Source organism: Indicator indicator, chromosome 29, assembly GCF_027791375.1.
Source record: "Indicator indicator isolate 239-I01 chromosome 29, UM_Iind_1.1, whole genome shotgun sequence".
Lineage (NCBI taxonomy): Eukaryota > Metazoa > Chordata > Aves > Piciformes > Indicatoridae > Indicator > Indicator indicator.
Window position 1 is genome coordinate 7,367,089 of NC_072038.1, and position 27,970 is coordinate 7,395,058.

A 27,970-nucleotide genomic window follows, 5' to 3' on the forward strand; every position below is an offset into this window, starting at 1 on the left:
GCCCACTGCCAGCAGCTGCTGGGCCAAGGTGGGCTCTTCCCACCCTGTGCCTGGTACAGAGCCTGGCAGAGCTGCCCACACACTGGCCACTCCCTGACAGTGCTCCTGAGGAGGCACCTGCCTGCTGTGGCACCGACTGATGAGCTGTGGTGGGGTGAAGGCTTCATGGCAATGCCCATCCCAGGTAAGAGGGCAGGTGGCAGTGGGCAGTGCCTGGCTCCTGCTGTCCCCATAGGGAACTGGCACCTGCCTGCCTGTCCCCAAGCCATGCTGCAGCAAGATGCTCCTGGTGTTTTCTGACACTTGGTTTTTCTGACCCTAATTCAGCCACCACCACTTGGAGCTTGTATCTAGAGGGACATCACTGAGTGTCCCCAGGTTGACATCAGCAGAGCCTGGGGAGAGCAATGCAGACCCAGCACCCAGCACAGACCCAGCACCCAGCACAGCTCCTTCCTGCTGCAAAAGGACCAGCTCGAGGTGTGGGGATGGTGTCTGGCCAAGTGCTGCTCCTGACACTGGAACAGGTTGCCCAGAGAGGTGGGGGTTGTCCCATCCCTGGAGCCATTCCAGGTCACATTGTCTGGGGCTCTGAGCAACCTGCACTAGTTGAAGATGTCCCTGCTTACTGCAGGGGGCTTGGACTAGATGACCTTTAAAGGTCCCTTCCCACCCAGATCAGTCTGTGACTCTATGACTACAAGGTATGACACCCAGCCTGGACAGCAACATACCACATAAATGCCTCACACAAACTTTTATTATTCACTGACACATCACCAATCTTGCAGAACTCTCTGCTTCCCAGCAGAGCAGCCACCAGCCCTTACATGAGGTGTCACCTCCTGCAACCCCAGCAGGCACCTGCAGCCATGGTTCCCCTCAAAGCTGGGCTAGTTTGGAGGTGTGCAATACTGCAGGAGGTTTCACCTTTCCTCTTACCAAGGGGAAGGTTTTCATCCTCTGAGTTAAAGGCACACAAATCAGGAGCCAAAATGTCCTTCTGCCCCTCACCAGCCAGCCTTTGGCATGGTGCCTGCACAGGGTCAAGTCTCCTTCCCCTTACAAATGTGCACTTGGTTTGTGTTGGTTTCACACAAAGCAGCCCAGGTGCCAGCCTTGCTTCCCAGAAGGTTTGGGGCATGTGGGCTCCAGAACAGGCTGTGGGTTTGGCCTTGCAGAAAGACTTTTAGGGAAATTTGCTTGTCAGCTGCAGGACCCTGCTGCAGCACTCTGCAGGAGGGTATGAGGTGTTCCCTCATGTGCTGCTGACAGGACAGACAAACCTGGCAGACAGTGCTGAAAAGCCAGTGTGGACTTTCCCCTGCTGCCAGACCATGACATGGTTGTACAGGAGGAGCAGAATGACTGAAGTGAGAGGGAGTAAAACCAGGAGAGGCTGCAGGACCTGATAGGCTGTGCAGAGGGATGCAGCAACATGGCCCAGCCCACTGTCACCTCAACTCCTTTTTCATCCATGCAAGGCAACTACTTCCCTGGCTCTGTTTGGCACAAACACTGGCTCAGGACATACCTTTGGTTGCCACTCAATTTGGTAAGGGATATTTGGCAACATAGCTGTGCTCAAGAGGCCAGCTCCACTTCTAGTTGGCAAATTTTATAGCAGACAAGAGGAGAGATGTGTTGTTCTTTCAAAAATACTTCAAGGGAAACCTTTAGCAGAGACAGAGCACAGCAAAAATGACTGCAACAAGCCGAGTTTCATTTTCACTTTGGGGAAGAGGGTGCACTACTGGCACCAGCTGAGGATTCTGAAGCCCTCTTGGAGTGTGGGCCACAAAAAGATAGGGCAGGACAGTAAATATTCAGTAACTGAGAAGAGTCAAAGGAAACATGATGGGAAACACATTGGGAACAACAGACTTCCATAAAAGAGTGCCTAAAGCCTGCAGTTGTCAGCATAAAGACACAGCTTTGCTGTAAGGGCATGAAGAAGTCACCTTTGAAAGGTGTCTATCAAACATCCTGATGCTAAAGTGGTGCATTAAGACCTGTGGCTGGACATGCTCTGTACAAGGGGGGAAAAAACCCAACATGCCAGACAGTACTGTGAGAAAAAAGGCAAGAGACAGACCTTTAAGTCTCCAGTTCCTCCTCTCCAACAAAGCAGACACCTTCCCTGCAATCCCAACAGTCTGCAGGTTTATTTTTTGGCGGATTATAACTAAAATGGTCTTTATGGCTCTAGAGAGAAGCCACCAAGCTGCAGGTTTTGGTTGAAGCAGAGAGTGAGTGCATGTGGTGTGCTCTGGATGGAGGAGTGACACCGACAGAGCTCTTGCCACAGCTCTGCTCCTTCCACCTGACCCACAAACACTGCTGGATGAACTCAGCTCTCTTTAGTGTTCTCATTTCTCATCAGCAAGTAACAAAGTTCTGGTTGCTAACCAGTCCAGTCCCAGAGGCAGAATTAAAAAGTCCTTGTTAAGACCTAGAAAAAAGCATGTTCCTAACAAACCCAAACCCAAGCAGGTGCCAACACTGTTCCTGGTTTGATGATTTTGTTCTAGTTCCACCACCAGTGCACTGGAATTTGCTTTCCCTGTTGAGTGGGTTCATTCCTTGTCCATTCTCCACTCCTGTCAGGAGTCCTGACCAGCTACCCCTCCACTTTTTCCTATGCACATCCTTCCTGCCTGTCCCTCTTCCTCTGTCACACCCTGTTCCTCTGCAGCTATTTTCGGAAGGTGAAGACGTCTCTTGTTTTCAGGCCTCTCTTGCCTTCACTTCCTGCCTTAGGAGAAGACACTTCCACCAGTCCCCCATAGGGGCAGCTCTCGGACTCGGGGTGATGGCCTGAACACTCCACAGCAGGGATGAAGCCACTGTCCCACATTCCTGTCCCACACAGCTTGCACAGGTCATGCAGGCTGCAGGGGATGCGAGGTAAGAGGTGGAACTGATAGAGCAGGCTCCTTGCCTAGAGGGAAGAGAGAGAAAAGTCAGGCACTCCTCACCAGGGGACTGACAGGAGAGCAGGGGTAGTCCAGGGCCTCCTGTCCAATTGTCCTGCTTGGCTACCTCAGAAGAGCCAAAGCTCCAGCAAAGGGTGAAGGTGGCCTGTGCTGCAGCACAACCCCAGCCTGTGCTTGCAGTCACCCCCAGCCAGAGATTAAGCTGGAACCATGGCATGAAAGCTCTGTCTGTCATGGCCCTGGGTATGTGCAAGGGGTATCCCAGCCCTCACCACCTCCTCAGCACTCTACAGCTACCTCTGATTTCTGCAAAACTTTTTTCCAGGCAGACAGCATCCTCCTCCCCTCCCAGGTTCCGGACAAGCAGCGGGATACAGGGGATGTGGAAGGTGAAGCATCACTCCCTGATTTTCTCAACAATCATCTCATCTCTCAGACTCAAGACTCAGCCCACACCAGCACCTAGGCATTTACCTTCCTGAGCACAAGTTCTCCGTTCATGTGCATGGCCAAGTTGCCAAAATGCAGCAGCATCTGGTCAGTGGCCAGCTGCTGTTCAATGACATCATCCCCATAAATCACCACAATGGCCACACAGATGAAGAGGTGGAAATAATCAGTCTGCAACGAGAAAACAGGGTCTGGAGTAGAGCAAGTGGAGGCAGAGGTCTGACTGCACCTCCTCACCCCACCCCGAGCACATCCTTTTGTGCTCCTTCTCATTTTGCCTGGTGATGCAGAATGTGATCTACTGGTGAATTCTGCACTCTTCCCTCTACAGTGCAGCAGCAAGGTTTACACCAGAGCTTTCAAAGCAGACTAGTGATTTTTGGGAAGACATTCTGCAGCTCTGTCAGGGAAGGCTGAACTTCAGAAGTGGATGTCCAGTACTTTCTGGAAAATCTCCTTTTGAATCCTGGACATCCTCGAGGAGGAGGAGAAGCAAACCTCCCTCCTCCTGCTGCACAGACAAACCTCTCCAAGAGTTGCAGACCCTCTGTAACACCTACTTATTTTGGAAGCTTTGCTACAAAGAGCCTTTATGGAAACTCTGCAGTGCTTGCTGAGATGGTGAGGACTCAGCGAAGGCCAGGCTGCTGCCCGGTGCCCACTGTGCCCATCGCCAGCTCTCTGACCTGGTAGTGTGCCCAGCAGGCTTCCCACATGCGCAGAGCCTCAGCGTCTGGAAATTCCCTTTTGAAGCAGAGGAGGATCCAGCGGTGACAGAAGAGCATCTGCAGGCCATCCTCTCCCAGAGCAGAGAGGTGCTGGTGGAAGCGTGGGTGCATGAGCCGCAGCAGCTCCCGCAGGTACAGCTGCAGAAGACACTGAGCTGAACTGAGCTGCTGCCTCCTGCACCTCCTGCCCCCCTCACCCACCATCCCCAGCAGCCCCTGCACTGTGTGCCAGGCCTGGGCTCCTGCAGAGCTGCCCACAGTGCTCTCCTCTCTCAAAGCCCTCCAGCTTTATGGCCTGTTTATCACAGCACAGCCAGCAGCACACTGGGGTCTGTCATCGCAGGCCAGAGCTCACAGGCCATGGCAGCTATTCCACAAGGAAGGATGGAGAGTGGAAAGAAAATCCCCTGACAGCTACATTGTGAAAAGAAAAGAAAGGAGAGAGTCAGGCTGAGGAAAGCATCTAGGGTCTTAAAAACCACAGGAAAGAAAGGACAGAGCTCTCTCTGGCAGTGTTTCACTGCAGTAGAAATGATCAATAGGGTGGTGATCTTAGAAAGCCTGACTATAGAGGCACATCACACTGCCTAAATCTGTGCATTAACTGACTGCACCTCACCAGCAGCCTCCCATGGGCTTTCTACCACGAGTTTAAATTGGTGCCATCACAACCCTGGCCAGGATTGTTCAGGTTTAGAATGGATTTTTCAGGATCTTAGTCAGAAAATAACTGACATTCATGTTAAAACCTAAAAGGTTTCCATTTCTAAATCAGATCACCTTACTTTTAAGAAGCTGTCAGACACAGAAGGCTTTTAATTTGGAGATAATTTCAAAAATCTATTAACAATATTAAGACCTTAACAAGCCAAAAAACAACAAACAAAAAACCACCACAAAGAGAGCTGCAGTTCAATCAACAACTCTGCCTCAGTCACAGCAAATGCTCCAGAATCAGGACAGAAACCAACCAAGTAGTCTTCACTGCCTGAGGGAAGTGCAAAGATAAAGTAAGCAGCATCCTAAATACATCTGATCATCAAAGGTTCCTTGAGTCAGCACTCTTTAGCACAAGCCAAGTAACTTTACTTGGACAATTTATTGTCTAGACCTGCCTCTGGGGTGTCCCAGTCACTCAGGATCGATTTTATCCCTTTGTGGCTTTGGAGTGTGACTTGGTGTGTTGGAACCCAGCAGCCCAGGTCAGTGCTGTATGGGATTCTTCTCATTTGACTGAGAAGAAGAAGCTAAAGACAGGGCTAAAGGGAGGTCAGCATTCATCCTCACCAGCTGCTTCTCCATATCCTCATCCCGGGGTGAGCTGATGAAGATTGTGTTCTGCATCAGTCCTACAAAGCACCAGAAAGTATCTGACTCATCTAGGATCTCTGCCAGGAGTGGAGCAACCAGATCAGACATCCCCTGGGAGTATCCAATTGTTGGGTTAAATACTGCATAGTTCAGCAAGATCCTCCTGGAGAAGAGATGCAAAAGGAGAGGTGAGATGCAGGAGAGGGAAGGTCACGGCTGAGTCCAGCACCCCTTCATTCCTACCCAAACTTCCAGCACACAGGCTGAGTCAGCCAAAGAGCAGAGGAGCAACAGATCACTCCTGCCATCTAAAAAATCAACTTGCAATTGCACCCAGAGGATTGTGAACTTCTGAGCACCTGTGTAGCATGTTGCATCCCACAGAACTGCTTTCCCTGGAAGAACCATGTCTAGAAGCACAACAAAGATACACTAACACTACAATTATTTTTTTTAGGATTACAATATTTTGTATCAATCCATTCAGGATTAAAACATCTTGCATTCATCCAGAGAGGCTCCTGGATGGGGAACAAGAACTCTGAGTAGCACGTGACAGCCTAAGACAATAGATTTAAAGAGAACTCCTCAAGCTCCAGTTCTCCAGCCACAATACAGCCCACTGGGAGCAGTGCATGGGTACAAGCAGCACTGCTCATCTCAGGTACAGGAGCCTGTGGTGAGGTGCTTTAACACAGATAAACCCTGCTGCAAACATCAGCCCAGTGAAATTAACTCCAGGAGAAGGTTTTCAACACACAGACACCAAAACAGAAACAAACAAACAATTAGAATTTAAAAATATTTAAAAAGAAAGAAATGAAGGGGAAAGCTGATGCTTACACATCCAGGATGTATGGTTAGAAGAAATCTAACTGTTCTACAGACACACACTCATAAGTCACACACCCATGAAGCAGACTCTGGTGTGCCTGTCCTCAAGTCCACCAGGAGAATCACAGACCAAGGAACTGCCCATGACACTGCTGCAGCACCCATGACCCTCCCACAGCCACAGCCAGCTCACACCTTTTCCATGCCCATGTACAGGGAAGACAGGGGATGAGAGCAGGGTTGTTATATCCAGAAGCCAAGGGCTAAAGAAGCAAGGAAAGCACTGGGGGAGAAGTTCTTGTTTCGGCATCCCTTGGTACCAGCCACCATATGCATGGTCATCTTCAGCATTGTCAAGGCAGTAAGCCAGCAGCCTGGCCTGTGGGGGCTTACCCAATTTTCTCTACATTTCTCTACAGAACCATGTTGTTTGGGACACTGAGATGAGAGCCCTCACCTCATGGTTTCCACGTTTGGGTTGTCCTCCCCTCGGAAGAACTGGTTGCTGCGGTCGGTCCTCACCACGTCTTTATCCACCGTGAACTGGACCTTACGCCAGAAATCCTTCTGCTCCTCTGGAGTCATTGAGAGCCTGCAAATTGAGCAGCAACAGGAGTGTGTTGCCAAGAGGGGAAGATGATTGCCAGGAGGACCAAAAAGCCTTGTTTCAGCCTTAGTTTGCAGAGAAAAAGCTACTCCTGTGCGGAGTTTTGTCATCACCTGAAAAAGAGACAAGCAGGTGTGTCCAGAGCAGCAGATTTGCTGTCCACATGGATTACTAGAAGGAGCCTCCCAGGTTATAAATGTGAGGATATGATGTGTTTTCTGTGATAAAATCCACTTTAGAAGCAGTTGGACTCTGCTCTCCCCTGCTCCTTGAGGGTGGCACACCAGAACTCACCTCTCTGTTAACAACACTGCCCCTCTCCATCTGGAATGCACCCACAACTAGTTTACAACATGCAGTTCTTGCAGCAGTAACTTCCCTGTATTACATATCCCTTCTTCTTCCCTATTTTTACATCCAGATATCTTGATAAAGAAATAGAAGATCCCATTTTCACCTCCAGTGTCCTAAACCAAGCATGCTATGTGAGATATGCTTCCCTCAGTGGCACTGATGAGCCTGTTTGAAGACCACAAGTAAGGTAATAGTTGAGCTACTAGCTCCAGACCCTCAGGAGCTCTGCTGTGCCTGACACACCTCCTTCACCATCCCTCTCATTTCTCTACTCCAACTGGTTTCTCCTGCAGCAAAAGATGCAGAGACTTCATGTATCACCATCAGTATTCCTGTGATGTCAGGCATGAGGAGAGATGAGGAGGGGAGGATGAAGCTGGGCCCTTACCTTTTCTCCTGGATCTCGAAGTATTCTTTCCTCTTCTGCAGTCTCAGTGCCTCCCTCTCTTCCGAGGTGGACTCATAGCTGTAGTAGTGCAGCAGGAAGGGCCACACCTCCCCACGGATGGAAACATCAATCCCACCAAAGAAAATGGCCTGGGAGAAGGAGCAAAAGTTATGACTGGTACAGTTTGAACGTTCCCCAAAACAGCAACAAGAAACCTGCCGGCTACTGTGCTGCGGTGGCTTTGCAGTTCCTTGCTGACAAGTGACGCCTTGATTCAAGCTCCTGCAATTTGCACATGTTTAGAGGGAAAGTGCTGGCCTTCTATTCCCAGACGAGACACAAATCGGGCTCATTTCAATGTCAATAACCCCCCCTGGAGAGGCTCTATGATTAACGTGTCGTTCTCATGTCACGGCTTAATCCTCAGGCCCGGAGACACCGCATTTCACTGCAAACTTCTCTCTCAGGACCTGGACCCAGCGCTCCCCTGCACGTTTCCAGGCAGTAATCTCAAGTTTTCTCCCTTTGATTTGTTCACACTGCCGTTTGTGAACACGTCGGGCAGTGGACACTTGGGTTTACTAACTCCAGCTGGACAGCTTCTGCTCCAGGCTCAGGTGGGAGATGCTCTCCTAGACTCATCTGCAGCCTCAGCAAGACCTCCAGCCAAGCCCTCTGTGCCCATCTTTACACACTCAGATGCCCACGTCCTGCCCCTGGCAAGAAAGCAAACTCTCGCAGCTTCCACCAGGGTGCCCGCACTTTGCAGCAGGAGAGAAAGGCTCAACCCCACAGCAGCAGCTCTCCTCTCACCTTCTGCAGCTTGTACTCCTCTTCCACCTGTCCAGACTCATTCAGGTGATGGAGCCAGGCAGACACATCAAGACGCTTGTAGGTGTTCTCCTCGGGGTGGGTTTCTGAGGAGGGCAGCTTGGGGCGGCGGATGGAGAACTGCATACACATCCTCTCATCAGTCAGCTGCTGAACCAGGGGAAACAAACCCAAAATCTGGAGGCAGGAGCCACGGATAGCAGCAGGAACCCAGTGGTTTTCAGAGCAGGAAAACCTTTTTGTGTGGTTGGTGTAGGATTAAGCACTGAGGTGTTGAACTTGGGGGAGGGTTGGGGTTTCCCCACCCCCCCAGATTCCGACCATTACAAGAGGAAAAGTGATTAGAATAGTTAAAAATCTTGAGTACCACCAAACAGATTCATCTTGGGGAAAAAAAAAATTGTTTCCATTCCTCCCCCAATCTTATCCCTGACCTGAAACTGAATTAATGCTGCTTACAGCAAAAACTTCACCCTGCCAGGAATGCCTGCAATAAATTACATATGATTGGCCATATACAAAGGGATTGCTGTTAGGCAAGTGGGGAACTGTACTGCCAGGCTCTCTAAGGGCACTCCTGATCCCAGTGCAAGACTGCAGCTGACATTTAATTTAAAAATCAAAGGTTGTTCAATGCAAAAAGTGAGCCCATGCGACCATAATAAGAAAAGCAGCAGGGGGCTCTGTGGGAAGGATGGAAATTTAAAAATCACTGTTTCTAATAAGCACATACAGTATCTTAAACAGATAATTAAAGAGCTCTTATCACATTTGTATGTAGATTGAACAAAATATGGCATGGTGCCTTGTCAAAACATTTTCCAGAGCGGTGTGCTGCGCTTCACAAAATGGATGAAAGGCTCTGACAGAATTTCAGATCTACCACTGCAGATTTCCCAGCCACCTTCCATGCCTAAAGCACACTGCTGACCTGTCAGGGCTAACAGAACAACTACCTGAGCAACTCTCCTGGATTACCTTCCCCCATATTCCACAGGCAGAACAGGAATGGATGGGGATAAGCAAGTACGAGTGAGACCTCAGGGCTGACTTGCATCCTAAACAACAGCCAACATGTTGTAGCTTCCTGCCTGACTTGGTGACATGAACTCAGAACTTCTTCACCACGAGGGTGATGGAACACTGGAATGGGTTGCCCAGGGAGGTGGCTGACACCCAGTTCCTGGAGATATTCAAGGTTAGGCTCAACAGGGCTCTGGGCAACCTGATCTAGTTGAGGATGCCCCTGCTTGGGTTTGGACTAGATGACCTTTGAAGGTCCCTTCTGATCCAGACCATTCTATGACTCTGTGATTCTGTGATTCTGTGACTCTGTGATTCTGTGACTCTGTGACTGTGATTCTGTGATTCTGTGATTCTGTGACTGTGACTCTGTGATTCTGTGATTCTGTGACTCTGTGACTCTGTGACTCTGTGATTCTATGATTCTGTGACTCTGTGATTCTGTGACTCTGTGACTCTGTGACTCTGTGATTCTATGATTCTGTGACTCTATGATTCTGTGACTCTTTGACTCTGTGATTCTGTGATTCTGTGACTCTGTGATTCTGTGATTCTGTGACTCTGTGATTCTGTGACTCTGTGACTCTGTGATTCTGTGACTCTGTGATTCTGTGACTCTGTGACTCTGTGACTCTGTGATTCTGTGATTCTGTGATTCTGTGACTCTGTGACTCTGTGATTCTGTGACTCTATGATTCTGTGACTCTTTGACTCTGTGATTCTGTGATTCTGTGATTCTGTGACTCTGTGATTCTGTGATTCTGTGACTCTGTGATTCTGTGACTCTGTGACTCTGTGATTCTGTGATTCTGTGACTCTGTGATTCTGTGATTCTGTGACTCTGTGATTCTGTGACTCTGTGACTCTGTGATTCTGTGATTCTGTGACTCTGTGACTCTGTGATTCTGTGACTCTGTGATTCTATGATTCTGTGATTCTATGATTCTGTGATTCTATGATTCTGTGGTTCTATGACTCTGTGATTCTATGATTCTGTGGTTCTATGACTCTGTGATTCATTTCTCCACCACACTCCCCTGGCTAAAAACCTAAGTGTGAAATATCTGCTAGGAAACCCTCCTTGCCCATCAACCAGGTACCTGGTCCTTGAGATGGGTCTCTGTGCAGTACTTCCATTGCTGAAACACCTCAGACAGTTTATCCAGGCCACCGTGGTGAAAATGGAAGATCTTGTACTGGCTCTCCCTGCTTGCAACAACCAGCTGTCCACAGGTACATGCCTCATCACTGTGGGACAAAACAGTGGGGACAACCATCAGGACAAAGAAGGGTTGAGTAGGAAGGGGAAACATCAGATGAAGAGCCCTGGTGAGGAGCAGGCAAGGGAGAAGGTACCATAGAGGTGTTAAGAAGCTGTAGATGTGGTGCTTCAGGATATAGTTTAGTGGTCATGGTAGGTGGGTAGTTGGGTTGGACTCAATGGTTTCAAAGGTCTTTTCCAACCTTAATGATTCTGTGATTCTATAGATGAAGAGATGTCTTCTACACTCCCAGGTTATTTGAGACATTTTTGCTAAGACAGCTAAGAGCAGCCTTTACCTTACTAGGCAAAAAAATCCTTCAGGCCCCATAAATGTAATTCAGAGACTCTTCAGGGGAAGGCTGACACTTGCTTTCCTGGAGACAATCATTAGGGAAAGAATTCCAAGGGAGACTGTAGAAGCCATCTGCCTCCAGAGCCCAGTGTGCACTGATCCAGAACACACACTCCTAGCACACACAGTAAGACCTTACCTGAAGAAGAGGCGAAGGGATCGCATTTGTCCCAGGTCCACTCTAAAGACACCACAGACCTGCTCCAGGGCAAAGACCTTCTGCTGCTCATCCCATCTGGTGCCCTGTGTTTGCCCATTATTCTCCTGGAACTGGGCACTGGTGTCAAGGCTGGAGGCAGAGCTGGTGGAGCAGGTCATGCGATTGTCACACGTGTCCCTGCAGCCAAGAGGAAAAAAGCCCCCCCAGACATCAGCCAAAGGCTGCAGTTGCAGGCAATACACAAACACTCCAGGCTAAAACCTTTTGTCAGAGCTCTGAAATTGGAATTCACTGCAGGGCTGAGGAGTCAATAGCTGACAGCCCACACAAGAGACTAAATCATTTTAATTTAATTCCCTATTTTTTTTATTTAATCCCCCCCCAATGATCCTGGTTTTGGTCTGTTCCTGAATTCCATGCAGAACTGGGGAAAGCTCAAACTGTTCCTCAAAACACTGACTTTTGACAAGATAAAATTAAGAACCCCGGTATGGGAACAGCCCCCTGAGCCTTTGGTGCAGCACAAGGACCAGTTTGAGGATCCCAGCAGTACAGCAGGCACTTGCTGGCTCTCCGGCCCACACCACAGAGCCCTTCAAACCACTATGGGACTAATGACCCCTTTGGATGGTAAACCTTAGGTCACTGAAAAAACATGATTGCAAAAGTGCCAGTGCTCCACAACCTGCTTCAGCACCACTCAGTGAATAACCTCCCAAGGAAGAGACTTGTCCCACAGCTCAAGTGAGCTCCTTGTGCAGCTGCTCCATGCCCAGTCAGGGACAGGAGGAGTGAGCACATTCTGACAGCAGCATTGACCAAGGATCTCATCTGACAAATTCCCTCAGTGACCAATAACATCCATAGATATTTCCCCTGAAGTCAAGTTTCTCATTGTGCCTTTGCAAGTGGACCTGGAGCCATGTGTATGAACCTCAGACAAATGGTTTCCACTTGTAAACTTGAAATTTTGGTGAGTTGAGGAGCAGGAAATCACACATGAGCTCTTTAACCCACCTAAAGCAGAGAGTGAACCCAACCAGCTTTCAAGATGTGAGGAGCTCACCATGCCCCAGATATTTATCTCCAAGAGCAAACTTCAAGATGAAAATCCCCAGATGCCCACCACCAGCCCCGACCCCAGAAGAAAAATATCTCTGCTTTGAGACTGAAGTGAATCTGCAACTGTGACCCCTTGATTCTTAAAAAGGCCAATAGATGTGAACAATCTCAGCACAAGCTCTGAATGGGTTCTGCTGTGAAATCAGGGTTTGCAGAACAAGGGCAGTAGCAGGTATAAAGCCAGCCCCCTGCAATGCCACTTTATGCAATGTTTTCTAATCCGCTTATCTAACAATGTAGGCACTGAACGCTGAAAATCACACACTCAGCATGCATCTGCAGCACACCACATCAGTATGCTTTCCAAGCCTGCCTACAGTGCCTCTTCCATGGGGAAGAGCCTTATTTGCAGCATCTAACCCATGGTTCAGGTCATTGCATTCCAATGGATAGGTCTCCGGACATCCCAGTTAGCTGTGGGTGAAATTTTGAAGCGAGTCCCTTGTGAGCTGCCCAGTTCAGAGGTGTGACCCAAAACCTCAGCGCCCACACGCAGGGGGAATAAATCCCTGAGTCCCCTTCTCTACTTCTGCAGCATTATGTAGATGAGACCAAGCCTGGTTTGCTTGCAGCCAAGAGTGGCCTCACTCCCCTGCTCAGGAAGTTCTGCTGCTCTGTTTTTCAGAGAGAAAGCATCAAAGCAAAACTTCCATTCAAGCTCTTTGGAGGCTGAGGTCTTAAAAGTGGCATGGCAGTGTCACCATGGGAGCAGGGATCACTCAGCATACCCAAGCTCACTCAAAGAGCAATGACAGCAGGTTTTCTGGGTTAAACTTCCAGTCTACTGGGATAATTCCAATAGCCAGGGATACTTCCAGTCCTAATCACTGCTAGTGAGACCTCACCTAGTCTCACAACCAGGTCTGGAGCCCTCAATACAGGAAGGACATGGACCTGATGGAGCAGGTCCACAGGAGGGCCACAAAAATGCTCAGGGGGTTGGAGCACCTCTGCTACAATGACACTCTGAGGGAGCTGGGGGTGTTCAGCCTGGAGAAGAGAAGGCTCCAGGGAGACCTAATAGCAGCCTTCCAGTACGTGAAGGGGGCTTGCAAGAAGGAGGGAGAGAGACTGTTTGCAAAGGCCTGCAGTGACAGGACTAGGGGCAATGGCTTCAAACTAGAGAAGAGCAGATTTAGATTGGATGTTAGGAACAGGTTCTTTACTATGAGGGTGGTGAAACACTGGAACAGGTTGCCCAGGGAGGTGGTTGGAGCCCCATCCCTGATACTCAAAGTGATGCTGGACAAGCCTCTGGGCAGCCTGATCTAGTTGAGGATGCCCCTGCTGACTGCAGTGGGGGTTGAACTGATGACCTTCAGAGGTTCCTTCCAACCCAGACCATTGTATGATTCTATGATTTTATACTGACATTATCTGCACCTTGGGAATTTTTCCATGTGGAAATGAAGCCTTACTTTCTGATACAGCTGCAAAATACAACAGCTTCTAAAACATTCAGTATCTGGGTCGAAGGTTGGGCTAGATGATCTTGAAGGTCTCTTCCAACCAAGGATATTCTGTGATTATGTGATTCATGTTAATGAAAAAGTATGAGGAGTCTTGGTAGGAGACACTTGTGCTGGACTGCTTGCTGTAAGCAGCTGGTATTTATGGAGCAACACTTCATAACAGCCACAGCTGGTAGCACAGGATTTTCCTGGAAGAGATGACTCAAACCAGCTCAAAGACTAAGCAGAGGCAACCAACTTTCTAAAACTCTTGCAAAGATGAACTGGTCAGTACAACAAAGGGCTGGAAGATGTGCTGGCTGAGAGGATCACTGGCCTGCAGTTACCTTGTCACAGGCCAGTGTGCCCATTCCTCAAGAATATCATCTCAAATGACCAGTGGCAAGACAGACAGACGACTGCAAGGACAGTTTCCAGTAGAGTCAGGCGAGCTCACTGCGATCCTGGGAATCATGTACCCCCTCAGCACCAAGTGCCAGTGCCAGCTCCTTCTGCTCCATAACCAAAATCTGCACCAGATACAGCAGTAGCTACCTGAGAACTCAGGGGCTGGAGAGCTCAGTCACAAAAGTGCTGGCAATGTTATACTTTCTGGAAGCACTTCTTCAAGACAAATGTTTACAGCTCTCCTTAGTTGCAAGCCTGCACACACATCCAACACAGGGGGGACGCAATCTGATGCCTCATGTGTAAGTGGATTGACCCTTCCTGGACAGCAAAAAAGCCACTGAGTGCAAGCACAGTGCCTCAGAGTGTGCAGCCAGGGAAATTCCAATGATTTCATTGATGTAGAAGATGAAATCTGAAAGAGACATCTGTGCACCTCAAGCCCTTCAGAGAGGGCCATGAACACTTACATTCATCTACAGTGCAGATGCAGAGGGAGTCCCACCTCGTACATTGGGGCATACTTAGCCACTGTGGAATTCAAGAAAAAAAACCTCCCTGTGTTTAAAATGACTTTTTCCTGTACATAGTGATTGAAAGAAAAAAGAAATATTGAAAACATTCTAATCTGTTGGACTGTTTTGAAAAATCATTTTAATACTGAGACCATTCTCCACATAAATAATGACCAGCAGTGTGATCAGTGCTGATTTTGTGGATTTGGGGGTCACAAGACAAACAGATGCAAGGGAAGAATTTACTGCTTGTCAGACTGTTCTATCTGTTAGATGAGGAATTTATACCAGAGCGCCCTGCAAAAACAGAGAGCTGAAGCCCTGCAAGGCAAATAGCTGGAGGAACATTCCAGAGAGACTTTGGGTTGTGGGTTCCAGGAAAAACAGAGCACCAGCTAGTACACAGCACTGCTCAGCAAAACAAGAGAACAAGTGCAATGGTCCACGGGAATAAAAGCGACAGGGGAAAAAAAAATAAGGAGGATTAGCAAAACCTGAGGCAGGAAATCCATGGACATATTCATGATTCCACTTAAGCCTTTCCCCCTTACTGAAGTCCCATTACTCTTTTGTCTCAAAATACATCTCATTCCTGCTGGTGAGCAGGAACAGGGGTGATGGATGTTGTCCACTCAACAATCAGCTCCAGCAATCGACCATATCTGCATTCCTGGAGTTTTTGTAGCCCCCAAGAAAGCAAGTGACTGCATAAGGCAGTCACATCCTCCTCCCTCCACAGGGGAACTCTCTCACACAGGGACAGATACCCTGCAAACAAGACTTTGGACGTGCAGTGATGTAGTCATGGAACATAACCTACTGCTGGTACACACCTACAGCATGAAGAGGATTATTTCTGTTACAGAACCAGGGCAGAGACCTGCACTGATCACATGGGAAGCCTCTTTCAGCAGCGAAGATCTAATAATTCATTTACAACATGATGTGACAAATGTAATTATAAGAGAGAAAGGGGCTGAAGATCACAGCCATGGTGTGGCAGTTCACTAAGCTGTCAGCGTGCACCACCCGGTTCCCAGAGAGCCTCTTGCCAGAGCCAAACCCTCCTTGGTTGGCTCTCCATCACCACTGCACTGAATCACTCCTTGGCTAATGACAGCTCTGCCTACAGCTTGAGCTCTTCCTGCAGGCTGGCTGCTGAAACATCATTTATAGACAATAAGTATCATCATAATGTATGAGCATCCATGTAATGGGAATTACATGCCCCTTTTCCTCCCCAGGGGTTAGCATTTCTCTGTTTCTCCATTATTCCCCACAGGCACTGACCTTTTAGGTTCCTCTTCTTTCCAGCAAGGTGAAATAGCTCAGGGCAGCATCAGCTGCCTAAAACGTCTAAGATAGCTTCAAACAAACAATCCATCAATAAAAGTACAAAGCTACCCTGAAACACCTAAAAATTTAGTGTAGTGACTGCACAAAGTGGGGTAATATCAGGCAGCTGGAACCCAAATCTATTGTTCTGATTAAAAAAGATGTCCTTGCCACTCTACATACATAACGAGTTGTGAAACGTGCTGACTTCAGCAGCCTATAGAAGATGTGCAAAAGAAAACAGATTGGCAATTTGGGATGGGGAAAAAAAATAAAAAGAGAGATTTGTCAAAATATTTCTGCTGGTTCTGTGCCATGTGGCAGGGCAGGAGTGGCAGGACCCCTTCCGAGGAGCACAGCCATGCAGGGCCAGACACTGATGGTGAAACGTTGCAGTTGCACCAGCTCCTCACATCTGATCAACACAGAGGAGTAAGTAGGTTAAGAATTGTGCTAAATTCACCCTCTGGCTGAAAATATTTGGAACCTTGAAGTTCCTTTGCCTCGAGAGAGCCCAAACAGGAATGACTGACAGTGACCTTGGTGAGTGGGGACAAAGGTGTTAGGCAGTTCGGAGGGAAACCCAAGCAGAATTTCTGAAATAAAATGCCAAACCACCCTCACGTGGAAGCATATCTATACATCTGCAAACATGTGGAAACAAATATTCTTCCTGGCTGTTGGGAAAAACTGCCCAGGATATTACAGTACAAAGTACAGGAATGCCAGCATGGACTTTCCAAAAGCTTGTTCCACCGGCTTGCCATTGATCTGTTTGCTTTCAAAACATAAATTTCCTCACGTTGAACTGCACTAAATGCTATTTAGTAGCTAATTAACTTTCTGTGCTGAAAACCTCCTGTAATTGCACTTCTTTCACCTTTTTTAGCCTGAGTCCTCCAGGGAACCCAAGCTGTCCTACGGCATTTGTTCTGCTCATTTCTATCTCACAGGCACAAGTTCCTTCCCGACACTGGACTGCCAATCACGGCTGCAGAGGTCACTGGAGACCAAATTAGGAGCACTCTGCCTCTGACAAACTTGCTTTGCTTAGCTTGCTGTAAAGGGAAAATAAAAGGTTATAAAAAATAATTGTATCCTTTCCTGCCCAGCACCAGGAAGCAGATTCAACAGAGCTTCTAAAAGTCAGCCTGGTATTGTTATTCACTCTCCATATTGTTAATGGTATTAACAATATCCAAAGAACAAGCTGTTTACATCTTAAGAGTCGGTGTCCCTCCCTCCCCCACCCCCTGCAGGAGAAGAGCAGAAGTTGGTGGTTCCCAGCCATCTACACCTCACCAGCATGGGCTGCAGGAGGGCACCAACTTCTACATCCACCCCTCTGACCTTGGACTGCAACAGCAAGCTCATGATCAGGGATGGGGCTCTGGATTAACATCAACTCTGGGAGCATCAGACTGACAAATAAAACATTTTAACACAAGGAAAAGAGGGACTCAGGGAAACCCCATTATGCAGCATTGCCTTCTGATAGGCATAATTGGTTTGTCCTTGAGAAAGAAAAGATCAAAACAATTTGTTGTGCTTTATGGGGCTTCTGCAATCCACTTTTACAGCGCCCTGCCTGCCTTCCCAGAGCACACACATCCACCCAGGGCAGGTAGGACACGTACTGGTTCATCACTTCTCTGGTTCATCACTTCTGCCACTGGTTCATCACTTCTGCCACCAGTTCAGGATCCCAAATCTTGTCAGCCAAGAGCCAGCCTGCTTTGATGGGCCAACCTGTGCCATGGTGCTGGGTGCCTGCACCCTGGGATGACCCAGCTCCGCTGGTGCTGGGTGCTGCCCACCTGCAAGGCTTGCTGAGGAGGGTGGCAGCTGAGCAAGAAGCCTCGCTAGCTACACTGGGGGCTTTGTTGCTCCTCATCATTCCTCCAAGTCCTCATGGGCTGAAGGGAAGCCAAGAGATTTTTAGAGGGGGCATTAGAAACGTAGCCCTGCTCACCTCCAAAGGGTGTTCCCCCTAACTGTTGTGAATTAATCCAGAAGGAAAACAAAATGAACCCAGAATTACTTGAGTGAATTATTTTGACTGTAAATGTGAAGGGGGGAAAAATAATCAGATGTTTGTAATGAATTAATGCCTGTTTTAATCTCTTGCACCCAAAGTCTGGAATGTGATACACACAGACCTTTGGTTGAAAGACAAGCAAGCTGTTTTTTCATGGATGAGGCTACCAGACAGGTGTAGGCTCCTTTGGTAAAACCCAAGCAAGGTTCTTCTCTGTGACTTCTTGTTGCAGTGAGGTAGCAGGAGCAGAATTAGCAGTTTGATGCTTATGAATAAAATACACATAGCTTCCAAGAAGCCAAACACAACAAATCATTTAGAGCTGAGCCTAGGCTGCTCAATGATGCAAATGTTGCCTTCATTTTAAGGAAGGAAAAATATTCCAAAAGCTGAATGGCAGATTTTTACAATCCATACAGAAAAGGGGCACCTCCTGCCTAGGCTTTAGCTCATTAATAAATCAATCGAAATGCAACACTTAAAAAAAATAATTCCTTAGATGGAAAAAGTGATTTCTCAGCAAAGCCTGAAAAAGAATGTTTGCTTTTCAGCCTATTCCAGACTGGAAAAGGGGACCTTTCTTACCAGTGTTTATTTTATATTTAAAAATCAGTAGATTATTTTTGCCCCAGCCCCCCCCATCCCCCCCCTTTTTTTCCCCTTTCAGTTCTACCCATGCAAAAATAAAATTCCACACTAATTATGCTAATTACAATCAAGCCTTCAAAACCCTGGTCCCTTGAAAGCCCTGAAGATTACCTTTGTTCTTATATTCTTGGCTGTAAGCAATGAACTGGGAATTTCAGGGGGACTTTTTACTGACAGACGAAGTTAACCAACTCCCCGGACTCTGCGCTGCTGCTGACCCAGTATTAGCAAAGCCAACACCACCCAGGGAGAATTTCCCCATTTCCACAATACAATGAGGATTTCCCCAGGGAAGAGCTTTCTTCAAGGAGCAGAAAAGGGAGAGGAAAAAAGGAGAGCTGGCTAAAAGCATGTTTCAGAGTTATTGTAAATGCTTAATGCTGTTATAATTGTGAGGACCGAGCCAAGAAGACAGAGACTATGCAGATTTATTTGCATATACTGTTGCACTTCTTCGAGGGGCCATGCTCTTTATTTTGATCCAGTTAACACAATTCTTCCCTCACAAAGCTGTGGATACCTGCCAGCACCATTTATCTCCACTCTCAATTCGGGTTTCTGGGCGTTACGATCGTATAAATAACAGAAGAAATGTGAGACAGCCCTGGGAAAAGGCTCTTTATTGCTATGCCTCCCGCAGCAAACCCCCGCTGCTGGGGCTGCAATGGCCAGACCCCCTCCCCGCCCCACTGCCCACCCGGGAAATGCCCCAGGACAAGCCCACGCCGTCATTTTCTGTCAGTAAATCCCTTTCACCGCAATTCTACAAGTGAAGGACACCGGGAGCGAGTCCCAGCCCCTCAACCCGTGCGCACGGAGAGGGCTGCAAGCGCAGTGCCGCGGGCCGAGCGCTCCCTGAAGCGGTTCTGCGGAGCCGGAACAGGGCTGGGGGGCAGTCGGGTGCTAGGCGTTAGCAGTCGGGGAGCGAACGGCGGCTCGGCTGGGGATGCCGGGCTGGGGGAACAGTGGTAGGGCCGGGAGCACTGGGCTGGTGGGGGTAGGGGGGGGCAGGGCAGGGCTGGGTATACCGAGGCTGGAGGACGGCAGGACCGAAACAAGCCGGGCCCGGGGTGCCGGGGCTGGAGGCGGCAGGGCCGGGCTGGGCCGACCACCAGGAGCGCCGCTGGGCCGAGCCCGCCCCCTGGCGGCCACGCCGTGCTTACGGCCCGGCTCGGACGCGCCCACGGTCACGGTCACGGCTACGACCACGGCCACGATCCCAGCCTAGCCCGAAGCCCCTTTTCGCGGGCACTGAGTCCAAAGCGGGAGTTCAGAGCTCCCCCGTCCTCATAGCAAATCCCAACACCACCAATAAACCTGGAGAGTGAAGTGGGTCCTCTCCATTCCCCCACCGTGGGAGGTCTCTCCCTGGAGCATCATCCCCTCCTCCCATCACTACTCTCTTATCCGTCCCCCAAAGCCCCCGGTAAAAAGTCTTGCCCTCCTGCTAGCTGCCATCCCTGGTCTTGAGTTAGCTGTCACCATTTTCTTCCACAGCCACCTGGCAGTGAACCGATGGAGGGAAAAAATCAAACCTGCTGTAATTAATGTTCCTGCTGCTCAAATATTTATCTAAAGCAGGATTGAGCCATGTGCCTCCACAGGTTCTTGGATCTGTCCAACCTCCTCAGCATTGCAGCTGGTGACAACTTACAACTGATCACACAGCATTGCTGATGGCAGACAGCAAAGGCTGGCTCCCCTTCCCAGACCCAGCTCTGCACTGCCTCAAAATCCTGCCTTAGATGAAGTCACCCACCCCACGACTCAAAGAGAATGGATAAGGGACTGTCCTTCTGATGGAAGGAGGATTTGTTGATGTTTTTGGTTTTCTTTTTCTTCTTGGGCATTGGTTTGGGTGCAAATAGAATTGTTTCAGTGTCTTACATCATAAATTGCATCAGTTCAGGCAAGGTCCCAGGGAACCGGAGCCTGAACTAGAAGCAGTGATGCACCCTGTGCACTCACCCTCATGGCTGACATCATCAAAAGTGGGCTAACACAAGATGCTGCAAGAAGTTACAGGAGATTTGGAAGTCTGTGCCCAACTCCCCCTGGTTCTAAGACTATAATCACTTCTGTTACAACAGCGATGAATTCCCAACCTCTTGATGACTCCAAAGCTCCTGCCAGTTCACACTAATTTCAGCTCATTTCCCCTATAATTTTGCCTCCTGTTTATTCTGCAGAGGCCTGAACAGCCCTAAGCCTTTCAGGTGAGCTGCCAAAACAACATGATGCAACCCTCTGCACTGTTACCACCCGCTCCCGCAGCTGCGGCCACCCGCCGTAACGCTGCGCCTCCGCTCCCTCCTGAGATGGCAATTTACTGATTAGCTCCCTGGGAAGAGGCTTAACAACAGGATGTGCAACACATCTGTAAAAATTGCATCAACTGCGACGCCAAAGGAGCTTTTCTTTGTGTTGTGTGCTTTGCCTATGCCATCTCTCATAGTTCTGTGTGTTCACGTCTGCTGAAGAACATGAGAATGGTACCACTGTGTAGCTCCTTTGTGGAAATGTTTCATTGTTGGCATTACTGGTTGCTAAAATGATCACCTTCTTAGGAAAGATGTTTCCTTCTCACATTGATATCCATGACCACATTGGTCACATCACTTCTGCTTGACCTTTAAGGCAAGTGCTGTGGAAGTGTGAGCTGGCATCTGTTCCACCGCATGTGGAACTGTTTGCAGAGCTCTGGCCTCTGGCCAGATGCTGCCCAAAGCTCCACACATACAATACCATCACCAAAGCTTCTCGGTCCAAATTCTGACTGGAATCCACCAACATCTGAACCTGAAGTTGGTGGAGGAACCAATGCTGGCATTTAGTTGTCCTCTTCAATATTTTGATACAGTGCTCATCGGGGGACAGCAGCTGTAGTTTGTTACTGAAGTGAAAAGGCTTTAGCAGCCCCAGCACCCATTGCTAGGGAATGCTCCTGTTAACCAGGAATTGCTCTGGCATGGCCCAAACCACCCCCAACAACCCCACTTACAGAGCACTAAGTGCTTCTGCAACTGATTGGTATAGATCTGATGTCATGGTCAGTTAAAATAACTTCAGAAGCATGGGTTGAAAGACATTATATAGGTGTCAGATGCTATTTGGTCGCCAGGATGTAACAAAAGGCTTTTTAGTTTCACTTTACTGATGGGGAAAATGGAAGCTGAGTAATTTAGCAAGGGGGCATCAAGCCAAAGCTGGGTATAGAGTACACTTGTCCTGAATTACTGCCCTTCAGACCGCAAAGCAAATGTTTCCTCACAGACAGCAAACAAGGGTGACAAGGGAGAAAGGGGACAGAATGGGATGCTTTTATTTCCAGCATCCCTCCTTTCCTACAGAAATGAAGCCATGACAAAGCCCCTGTCAACACAGGCATTTCCCACACAAGATACCTCCCTGCAGGAACCACGTACCAGGAGCAGAACAGGTTACCCAGAAGGTAACCAGGACACAAAACCCAAGAGAGCAAAGCCACCTTTCCATGAGCAATGAGTGCACTGTGCAGAGAAATGCCAGGCTCGTCTGAAGAGAGAAGCAAGAATGTGTACAGTGGTGATGGGACACTCCCACAGCTCCTAGCCTGAGGAATTGTGTAAATGGGAGGAAAGCATCGATCACTGCATGGGATCCCTGGCAGCCTCTCAAACTGAGAAGCAAAGAGGAAAACAATCCAAAAAAACAATGGCTAAGTTTTTATTTCCTTATGTTCTATCAGGAGAGCTGTTAACTTAAAATGACTGATTGGTGTAACTCAGCCACTTCCAAGCCCATCTCCCTTCTTCCTCCCTGTCCCTACTCTGCACACAGCAGTATGTGTGTGTTGGCTCCCACCAACCACCTTCTCAGAGGATGCTCCAAGAGGCACACAGGGCTTGTGACTCCTGGTCTTAAGGATATTTGGCAAGCAACTTCCCGAGCCCCTGATCTCATCTGATCCAAGTCTGTATGAAATTCTTCCACGTCCTAATTCTTCCACAGTCACATTTTTTTCACTTCTGGTGATATCTAATTGCAAGATATATGATGCATTGCTTCAGCTTCCGAAACAAGCATGGGGAAAAGCAGAGCTCTCTTTACAACTGCTCCCCAGCACAGAGGGAAATAACCAGAAACATTTGCTCCTCTTTGCAGGGAGGAGGAGGTAACCGGAGGGTAGGGAGGGGAAAAAGAGCTACGACAATCTTCCAGCAACACAAACTTTGTTCACACTCCAATTCTGGCTCAGATGGGAAGCAGCCAGCAGGAAAAAAACAAACCAAACAAAAAAAAAAAAAAAAAAAAAAAAAAAAAAAAAAAACAAAACAAAAAAAACAAAAAAAAAAAGCTCCAAGCCAACCAGCTTTAAGAAACAAGGAAGCTGTTCTCATGCTTGTAGTGACTTCTGAAACAGCATTTGCTGCCCCCCAAAACCGCTGGGATGAACAAGGAGATAAGAAAGTGCTTTCTGATGAGGCTTTTGCCAAGTCTTCTATGAAGAATCTCTGACTCAAGCACTTTGTAAGGTCTTGCAGATACCATGCAAAGAGGCTCTATGGGGAAGAATAAATTGGGAATAAAAATGGACACACTGGACAAAAGCCTTTCAAGTCTCAAATCCCAAACAATGAAAGGTCTGTTTTATTAATTATGAGTGTCACATCTGTACGAGGCTTCCAGACTGGTGCCAGACGAGTTAAAGAAAAGCCTACCAGCCCAGGAGGAGTGTTTGCAAAAGCAGGAGCTGCTGGAGCTCAGCAACCGAGAGGAAAAGCCGGCAGAGGGCTCACCCGAGCCAGGCTGCGAGGGAGACGCCGCAGGAAGGTGCAGGCAAGGCTGGGAAGATGCAGCAAGCTCTGTTTCCTTCCTTCCCTGACACTGTCAGCAGCTCAGAGCATTGCAAAACAGTAAAACCACAACACTGCTTGCCCCCTTGCCATGCCCCATGCCAGCACCCTTCTGCTTCTCTCTCGGTGCTGCCTGCACACCTTGGGCAGCACATGGCCTTGTGGCGCAGGCTAAGGATTTGGATTTCCCTAGGATGAGATCAGGCTCCTGGTTTTCAGCACTTAGGACATTATTCTGAATGTGTCCCTAACCATAGGGATAACGACCATGCTGAGGCCACAGCTTCCCCACACAGACTGAAAGACAGGAACATTTGTCCTTTAAGAACCTTACTGATGGAAAACAGAAATGTTAGAAGTGTTGAATGGATTATGATTTTTTTTTTTTTAATGCTTAAGACCAAGAAATTTGTAAGGCAATATGACCTTCTCTGAAAACCTGAACCCTTAAGCAGCATCCCAGTGCTAGAACACAGTCTGGAAGTGACAGAAAGCCTAGAAGCAACAAAATAAAGTCATTAACTAGGAATGATATTCCATCATTCCAAAGACTCCACTGCAAAGTGTTTTCAAGGTGTGTTTTGTGACATTTATGTAGCTTCTGGTCTTCTGCATTCCTGTGAGTATTCGTCAGAAAGACTGTCAGGCATCATGTTTAGAGAGCTGGAAAGGTCACTGTCAAGCTGAGGTTGCTCAACACAATTTACAAAGCAAAGGCCCATCCTGAGGAAAGGCTGAGGGAGGAGACTCCTCAGGGGTGACCTCATTCATGTTTAGCAATATGTAAAGGGTGAGCCAGGCTCTTCTCAGGGATGTCCAACGAGAGGGCAAAGGGCCATGGGTGTAATCTGGAGCGCAGGAGGTTCCATATGAATAGAAGGAAGACCTTTTTCACTGTGGTGGTGACAGAGCACTGGAGCAGGCTGCACAGAGAGGTTGTGGAGTCTCCATCTCTGGAGACTTTCAAAACCTGCCTGGATGCATTCCTGTGTGACCTACTCTAGGTGATCCTGCTCTGGCAGGGGGGTTGGACTGGATGATCTCTCAAGCTCCCTTCCAGCCCCTGACATTCTGTGACTCTGTGTGATCTTGGGCACCCCATGTCTGCTTTGCAGCAGTCCTTTTTAGCATGAGGAGAGATGTGGTGGGACAGGATGGGATGGGACAATTGTGCTGAGGTGCTGCTCAAACCACTGCCCACCCAGCTGCTGCAGACATCAAACCCAGAAAACCATGTGGACTGACAGTTAATTAGGAGCATACTGCTAGAACACAGAGCAAAAGCAAATCTGATACAAAGGCTGAGATCACTGCACTGAAGTGTTTTCAAATATCCAGAGAGAGTTGAATCAATTAGAATAGTTCCTTCATAAACCTCATCCTTTACTGGCATTCACTGGGCTCGAGATCAGCCCATAAAGAGGGAAATTCTCTTCAAATGTCAAGTCTTAATGCAGTCTGTACACTGCTGACACACACAGAGGAGAGCTCATTTTTCAGTTTCAGGTGCAGCTTCAGAACTGAGCTACAGCCTTAAAGTCAGCCTCACAGTGCTCCATGAACACAGCACATCCACCCTCCCCGACCTGGAATGAGTGACACACTGCACAGAGCACACACCAGAAAGCCAGAAATGTTTGATACAGGTATTTGTTCCTCATGATCCCTTTGCCAAGGTGCCCTCTTTTCCCTATGCAGGGTTTACTGCAGATGCCAGTGAGAAATGTTGACATCTAGACACACCAGAGCTGACAGAAACACCCAGGTTAGACAGGCAAGAATGAATATTTATATTGTCTTAAGCGGGACCACGTTCTGAACATCAGCAAAACAAGCTCATACATGCAGCTTTCATGTCGACACAGTGCCTTGCAGAGAGGCACCCAGGATGCAAAGGATGCCAGACAGACACTTTGATGTGGCTCTCCACAAGAAGTAACTACAGCATCTCCTCAGCAGAGCCAATCAGACCCACAAAAGACCTTTTTAATTTAGTAATGCTGCTTTCAGGGCTCAAGACGAGCTCACCTGTGAGACTTCACATACACAGCCCTGAATGTTTGGGGCCAGGGTTCACTGAACAAAAGCAGGACTGGCTGGCAAACAATTTCCTGCAAATTATACAGGTGCCTGAAACAAGACAGGATATTCAGCTCAGTGACACACTGATCCATAGATTCATAGAATGGTTGGGGTTGGAAGAGACCTTTAAAAATCACCCAGTTCCAACCAGGGACATTGCCAGGGACACCTTCCACTAGATCAGGTTGCTCAAGGCCTCATCCAACCTGGCCTTCAAGACCTCCAGGGAGGGGATATCCATGACCTCCCTGGGCAGCCTGTTCCAGTGTCTCACTACCCTCACTGTAAAGAATTTCTTCCTAATATCCAGTCTAAATCTTTCTTCCTCAAGCTTCAGTCCGTTCCCTCTCATCCTATTACTACAAGCCTTGATGCTTCTCAGTTTTCTCTACTATCTCCAAGCTCAGCATCCAGCATCCCACCTATTCACCCAGAAACGGGAGAAAAGGGTGCACTTACCTGCTCTCATTATCCAGAAACACAGAACTACTGCTTTTCCTGAGGCCTTCACCAATGGGAGAGAGGCAGAAGGGGGAAAAGAAGGCATCAGAATCAGAGTCAAAAGTACTGTCCCTGCTCACGTCATCAGCAGACAGCTCCAAGGAGCCCTCCTCCTCCCCTGGCTCTGGCCTGCAGTCCAGACTTTCCTCCATCCCCTCCACCGACAGCTCCGACCTGTTCTGCTCCTCCTGAGAGCTGATTGCCGATAGGATCCCTGAGTCACTGCGGGCAGGCTGGGGGGACCGGCAGCTGCCGTCGGCCGCGGGGCAGCACTGCGACAGCTTCTCCCCTTCCGAAGAAGGGGAGCTGATGTATGCCACATCTTTTACAAGCTGAGACAGAGTCAAGATGTCTTCTCCCTTCAGGACCACTGCTCCTCTCTGCTCGGTGGGGGAAGCTGGCCGGACGATGCCGAAACCCTGAGAGTGGCGACCGCGTTTGCGGGGAGCTTTGCGGACAGGGGAGCTCTCGGGAGTGATGTAGCGCAGGGCTTCCTCGTCCTGCCTCTGAATGCGGGAGTTTGGCACCCAGGCAAGGATAAGTGTGGTTCCCAGTAGCTCATCTTTCTCCATGTACAAACACAGATAGCCTTTAAGAGAGCAAAAGCGCAACCAGTGATGACACAGCTTCTGCATAAGGCTGAAACGCGGCCATCCCCATCTCCCCTCACTCCCACCCCCGTTACACTCGGGTGAAACAAACCCTTTTATTTACCAGGAGAGAGTTCTGCCAAATGAATTATGGAGTGCTCAACATTATTCAGGATCTGTGAATCATTTTGAGCCTCCATATGGCTTTTGAATAGTCTACATTCCTACCAGCCTAAGTGGACATAGAAATGACATGCAAATACTTCAGCTTCCTGGAGGGATTACTAAGCAAGAGTTAATTCTGAAATATGTTACCACATGAAAAACTTCTATTGTTTGTTAGTTAAACAATTTCAAGTGCCAGCCAAACCTTTCTTTCTCAAGAATATTTACTTTGGTGTAGCTAAAGGGTTACAATTTTCATAGAAAGCCAATGGGAAAAAAAAAAGTCACAGACAAAAAGGGAAGCATGGGTCAGGGTTCACAGAATCATCAGTTTTGTGAGGCTAAGCCAGTAGCCACGGCTCTCTTTGATGCAAACATGAAAGAGTGCAGTAACAGATTAAAATAAAGGCACAAGGCTGTATTTATCTTCATTTATTCCTGTGCATACAACCACAATCAGCTTTTCTTCCTTTTCCTTTTACCAGTGGTTGTTGAGGCTGCTTTAGCAATCATGACAGTTAGAAGATGATATTTGGCTTCCCTAAGCAATACACATATTTGAAAGAGCAGCAGAAGTTACCATCCTCACATGATGACTCTCCAGCTTCTGGCAATACAAAAGGACTTACTAAATCAGATAAAACTTCACTTGATCAGAAGAGAAAAGAGAAATACATTTTCCTACCAAATGAAGAGCTGATGGATCAGTTTGTGGATAGCTTTCTTTAGTCTCCTATAAGACTGCTTTTCCCTGATCTGCACTAGCACCTCTTCAATCTTTGGAACCCGACATCTAGAACTTGATACAAACACACACCCCAGGAAAGAGAAAAAGAGTGAGCAGTGTCTGCAACACTCTGTCACCTGGATGATGCTCCCCGATGCCTTGAAGCAGCTCAGGTGGGTGGACACAGACATTGTTCTTCGAGTAGATAATCTCCCCATCAAGTATGGAAGCTGAGCTGCTACTGCCACCAGAATTCAAGGTCAGGAGGTCGGAAGCTTTTGAAGAGGCACGTCGGAGGAGTCGCCCCAGAGACAT

At 48.3% G+C, this 27,970-nt stretch overlaps 1 protein-coding gene across 2 annotated transcripts; it reads right to left on the reverse strand.

Moving 5' to 3' along the window:
- Positions 1 to 2,695: 2,695 nt before the first annotated feature.
- On the reverse strand, positions 2,696 to 27,970 carry TBC1D16 (TBC1 domain family member 16). 2 transcript variants are annotated; one of them, XM_054393848.1, is made up of 11 exons: positions 27,793 to 27,970; positions 26,132 to 26,762; positions 11,218 to 11,379; positions 10,563 to 10,710; positions 8,422 to 8,589; positions 7,609 to 7,757; positions 6,717 to 6,851; positions 5,402 to 5,588; positions 4,073 to 4,252; positions 3,411 to 3,557; positions 2,696 to 2,941 (listed from the first exon to the last, which is right to left on the reverse strand). In XM_054393848.1, the coding sequence occupies exons 1-11, from the start codon at positions 27,968 to 27,970 to the stop codon at positions 2,696 to 2,698; spliced, it is 2,331 nt and encodes a 776-aa protein (XP_054249823.1). The 2 variants fall into 2 exon arrangements, with proteins under 2 accessions (XP_054249823.1, XP_054249825.1); XM_054393850.1 differs by lacking the exons at positions 10,563 to 10,710; positions 11,218 to 11,379; positions 26,132 to 26,762; positions 27,793 to 27,970 and adding an exon at positions 9,479 to 9,496 and having other exon boundaries at positions 8,422 to 8,574.

What these genes read in the sequence shown, in the direction of transcription:
- TBC1D16 (XM_054393848.1), bottom strand. Translation starts at nt 27,970, where the DNA reads ATGTCTCTGGGGCGACTCCTCCGACGTGCCTCTTCAAAAGCTTCCGAC. An exon ending in TCCCTTCGCCTCTTCTTCAG is followed by an intron (nt 10,711 to 11,217) that starts GTAAGGTCTTAC and finishes TTTGTCCCACAG; the next exon opens with TGATGAGGCATGTACCTGTG. An exon ending in CCTGCTGGGCACACTACCAG is followed by an intron (nt 3,558 to 4,072) that starts GTCAGAGAGCTG and finishes TTCTCGTTGCAG; the next exon opens with ACTGATTATTTCCACCTCTT.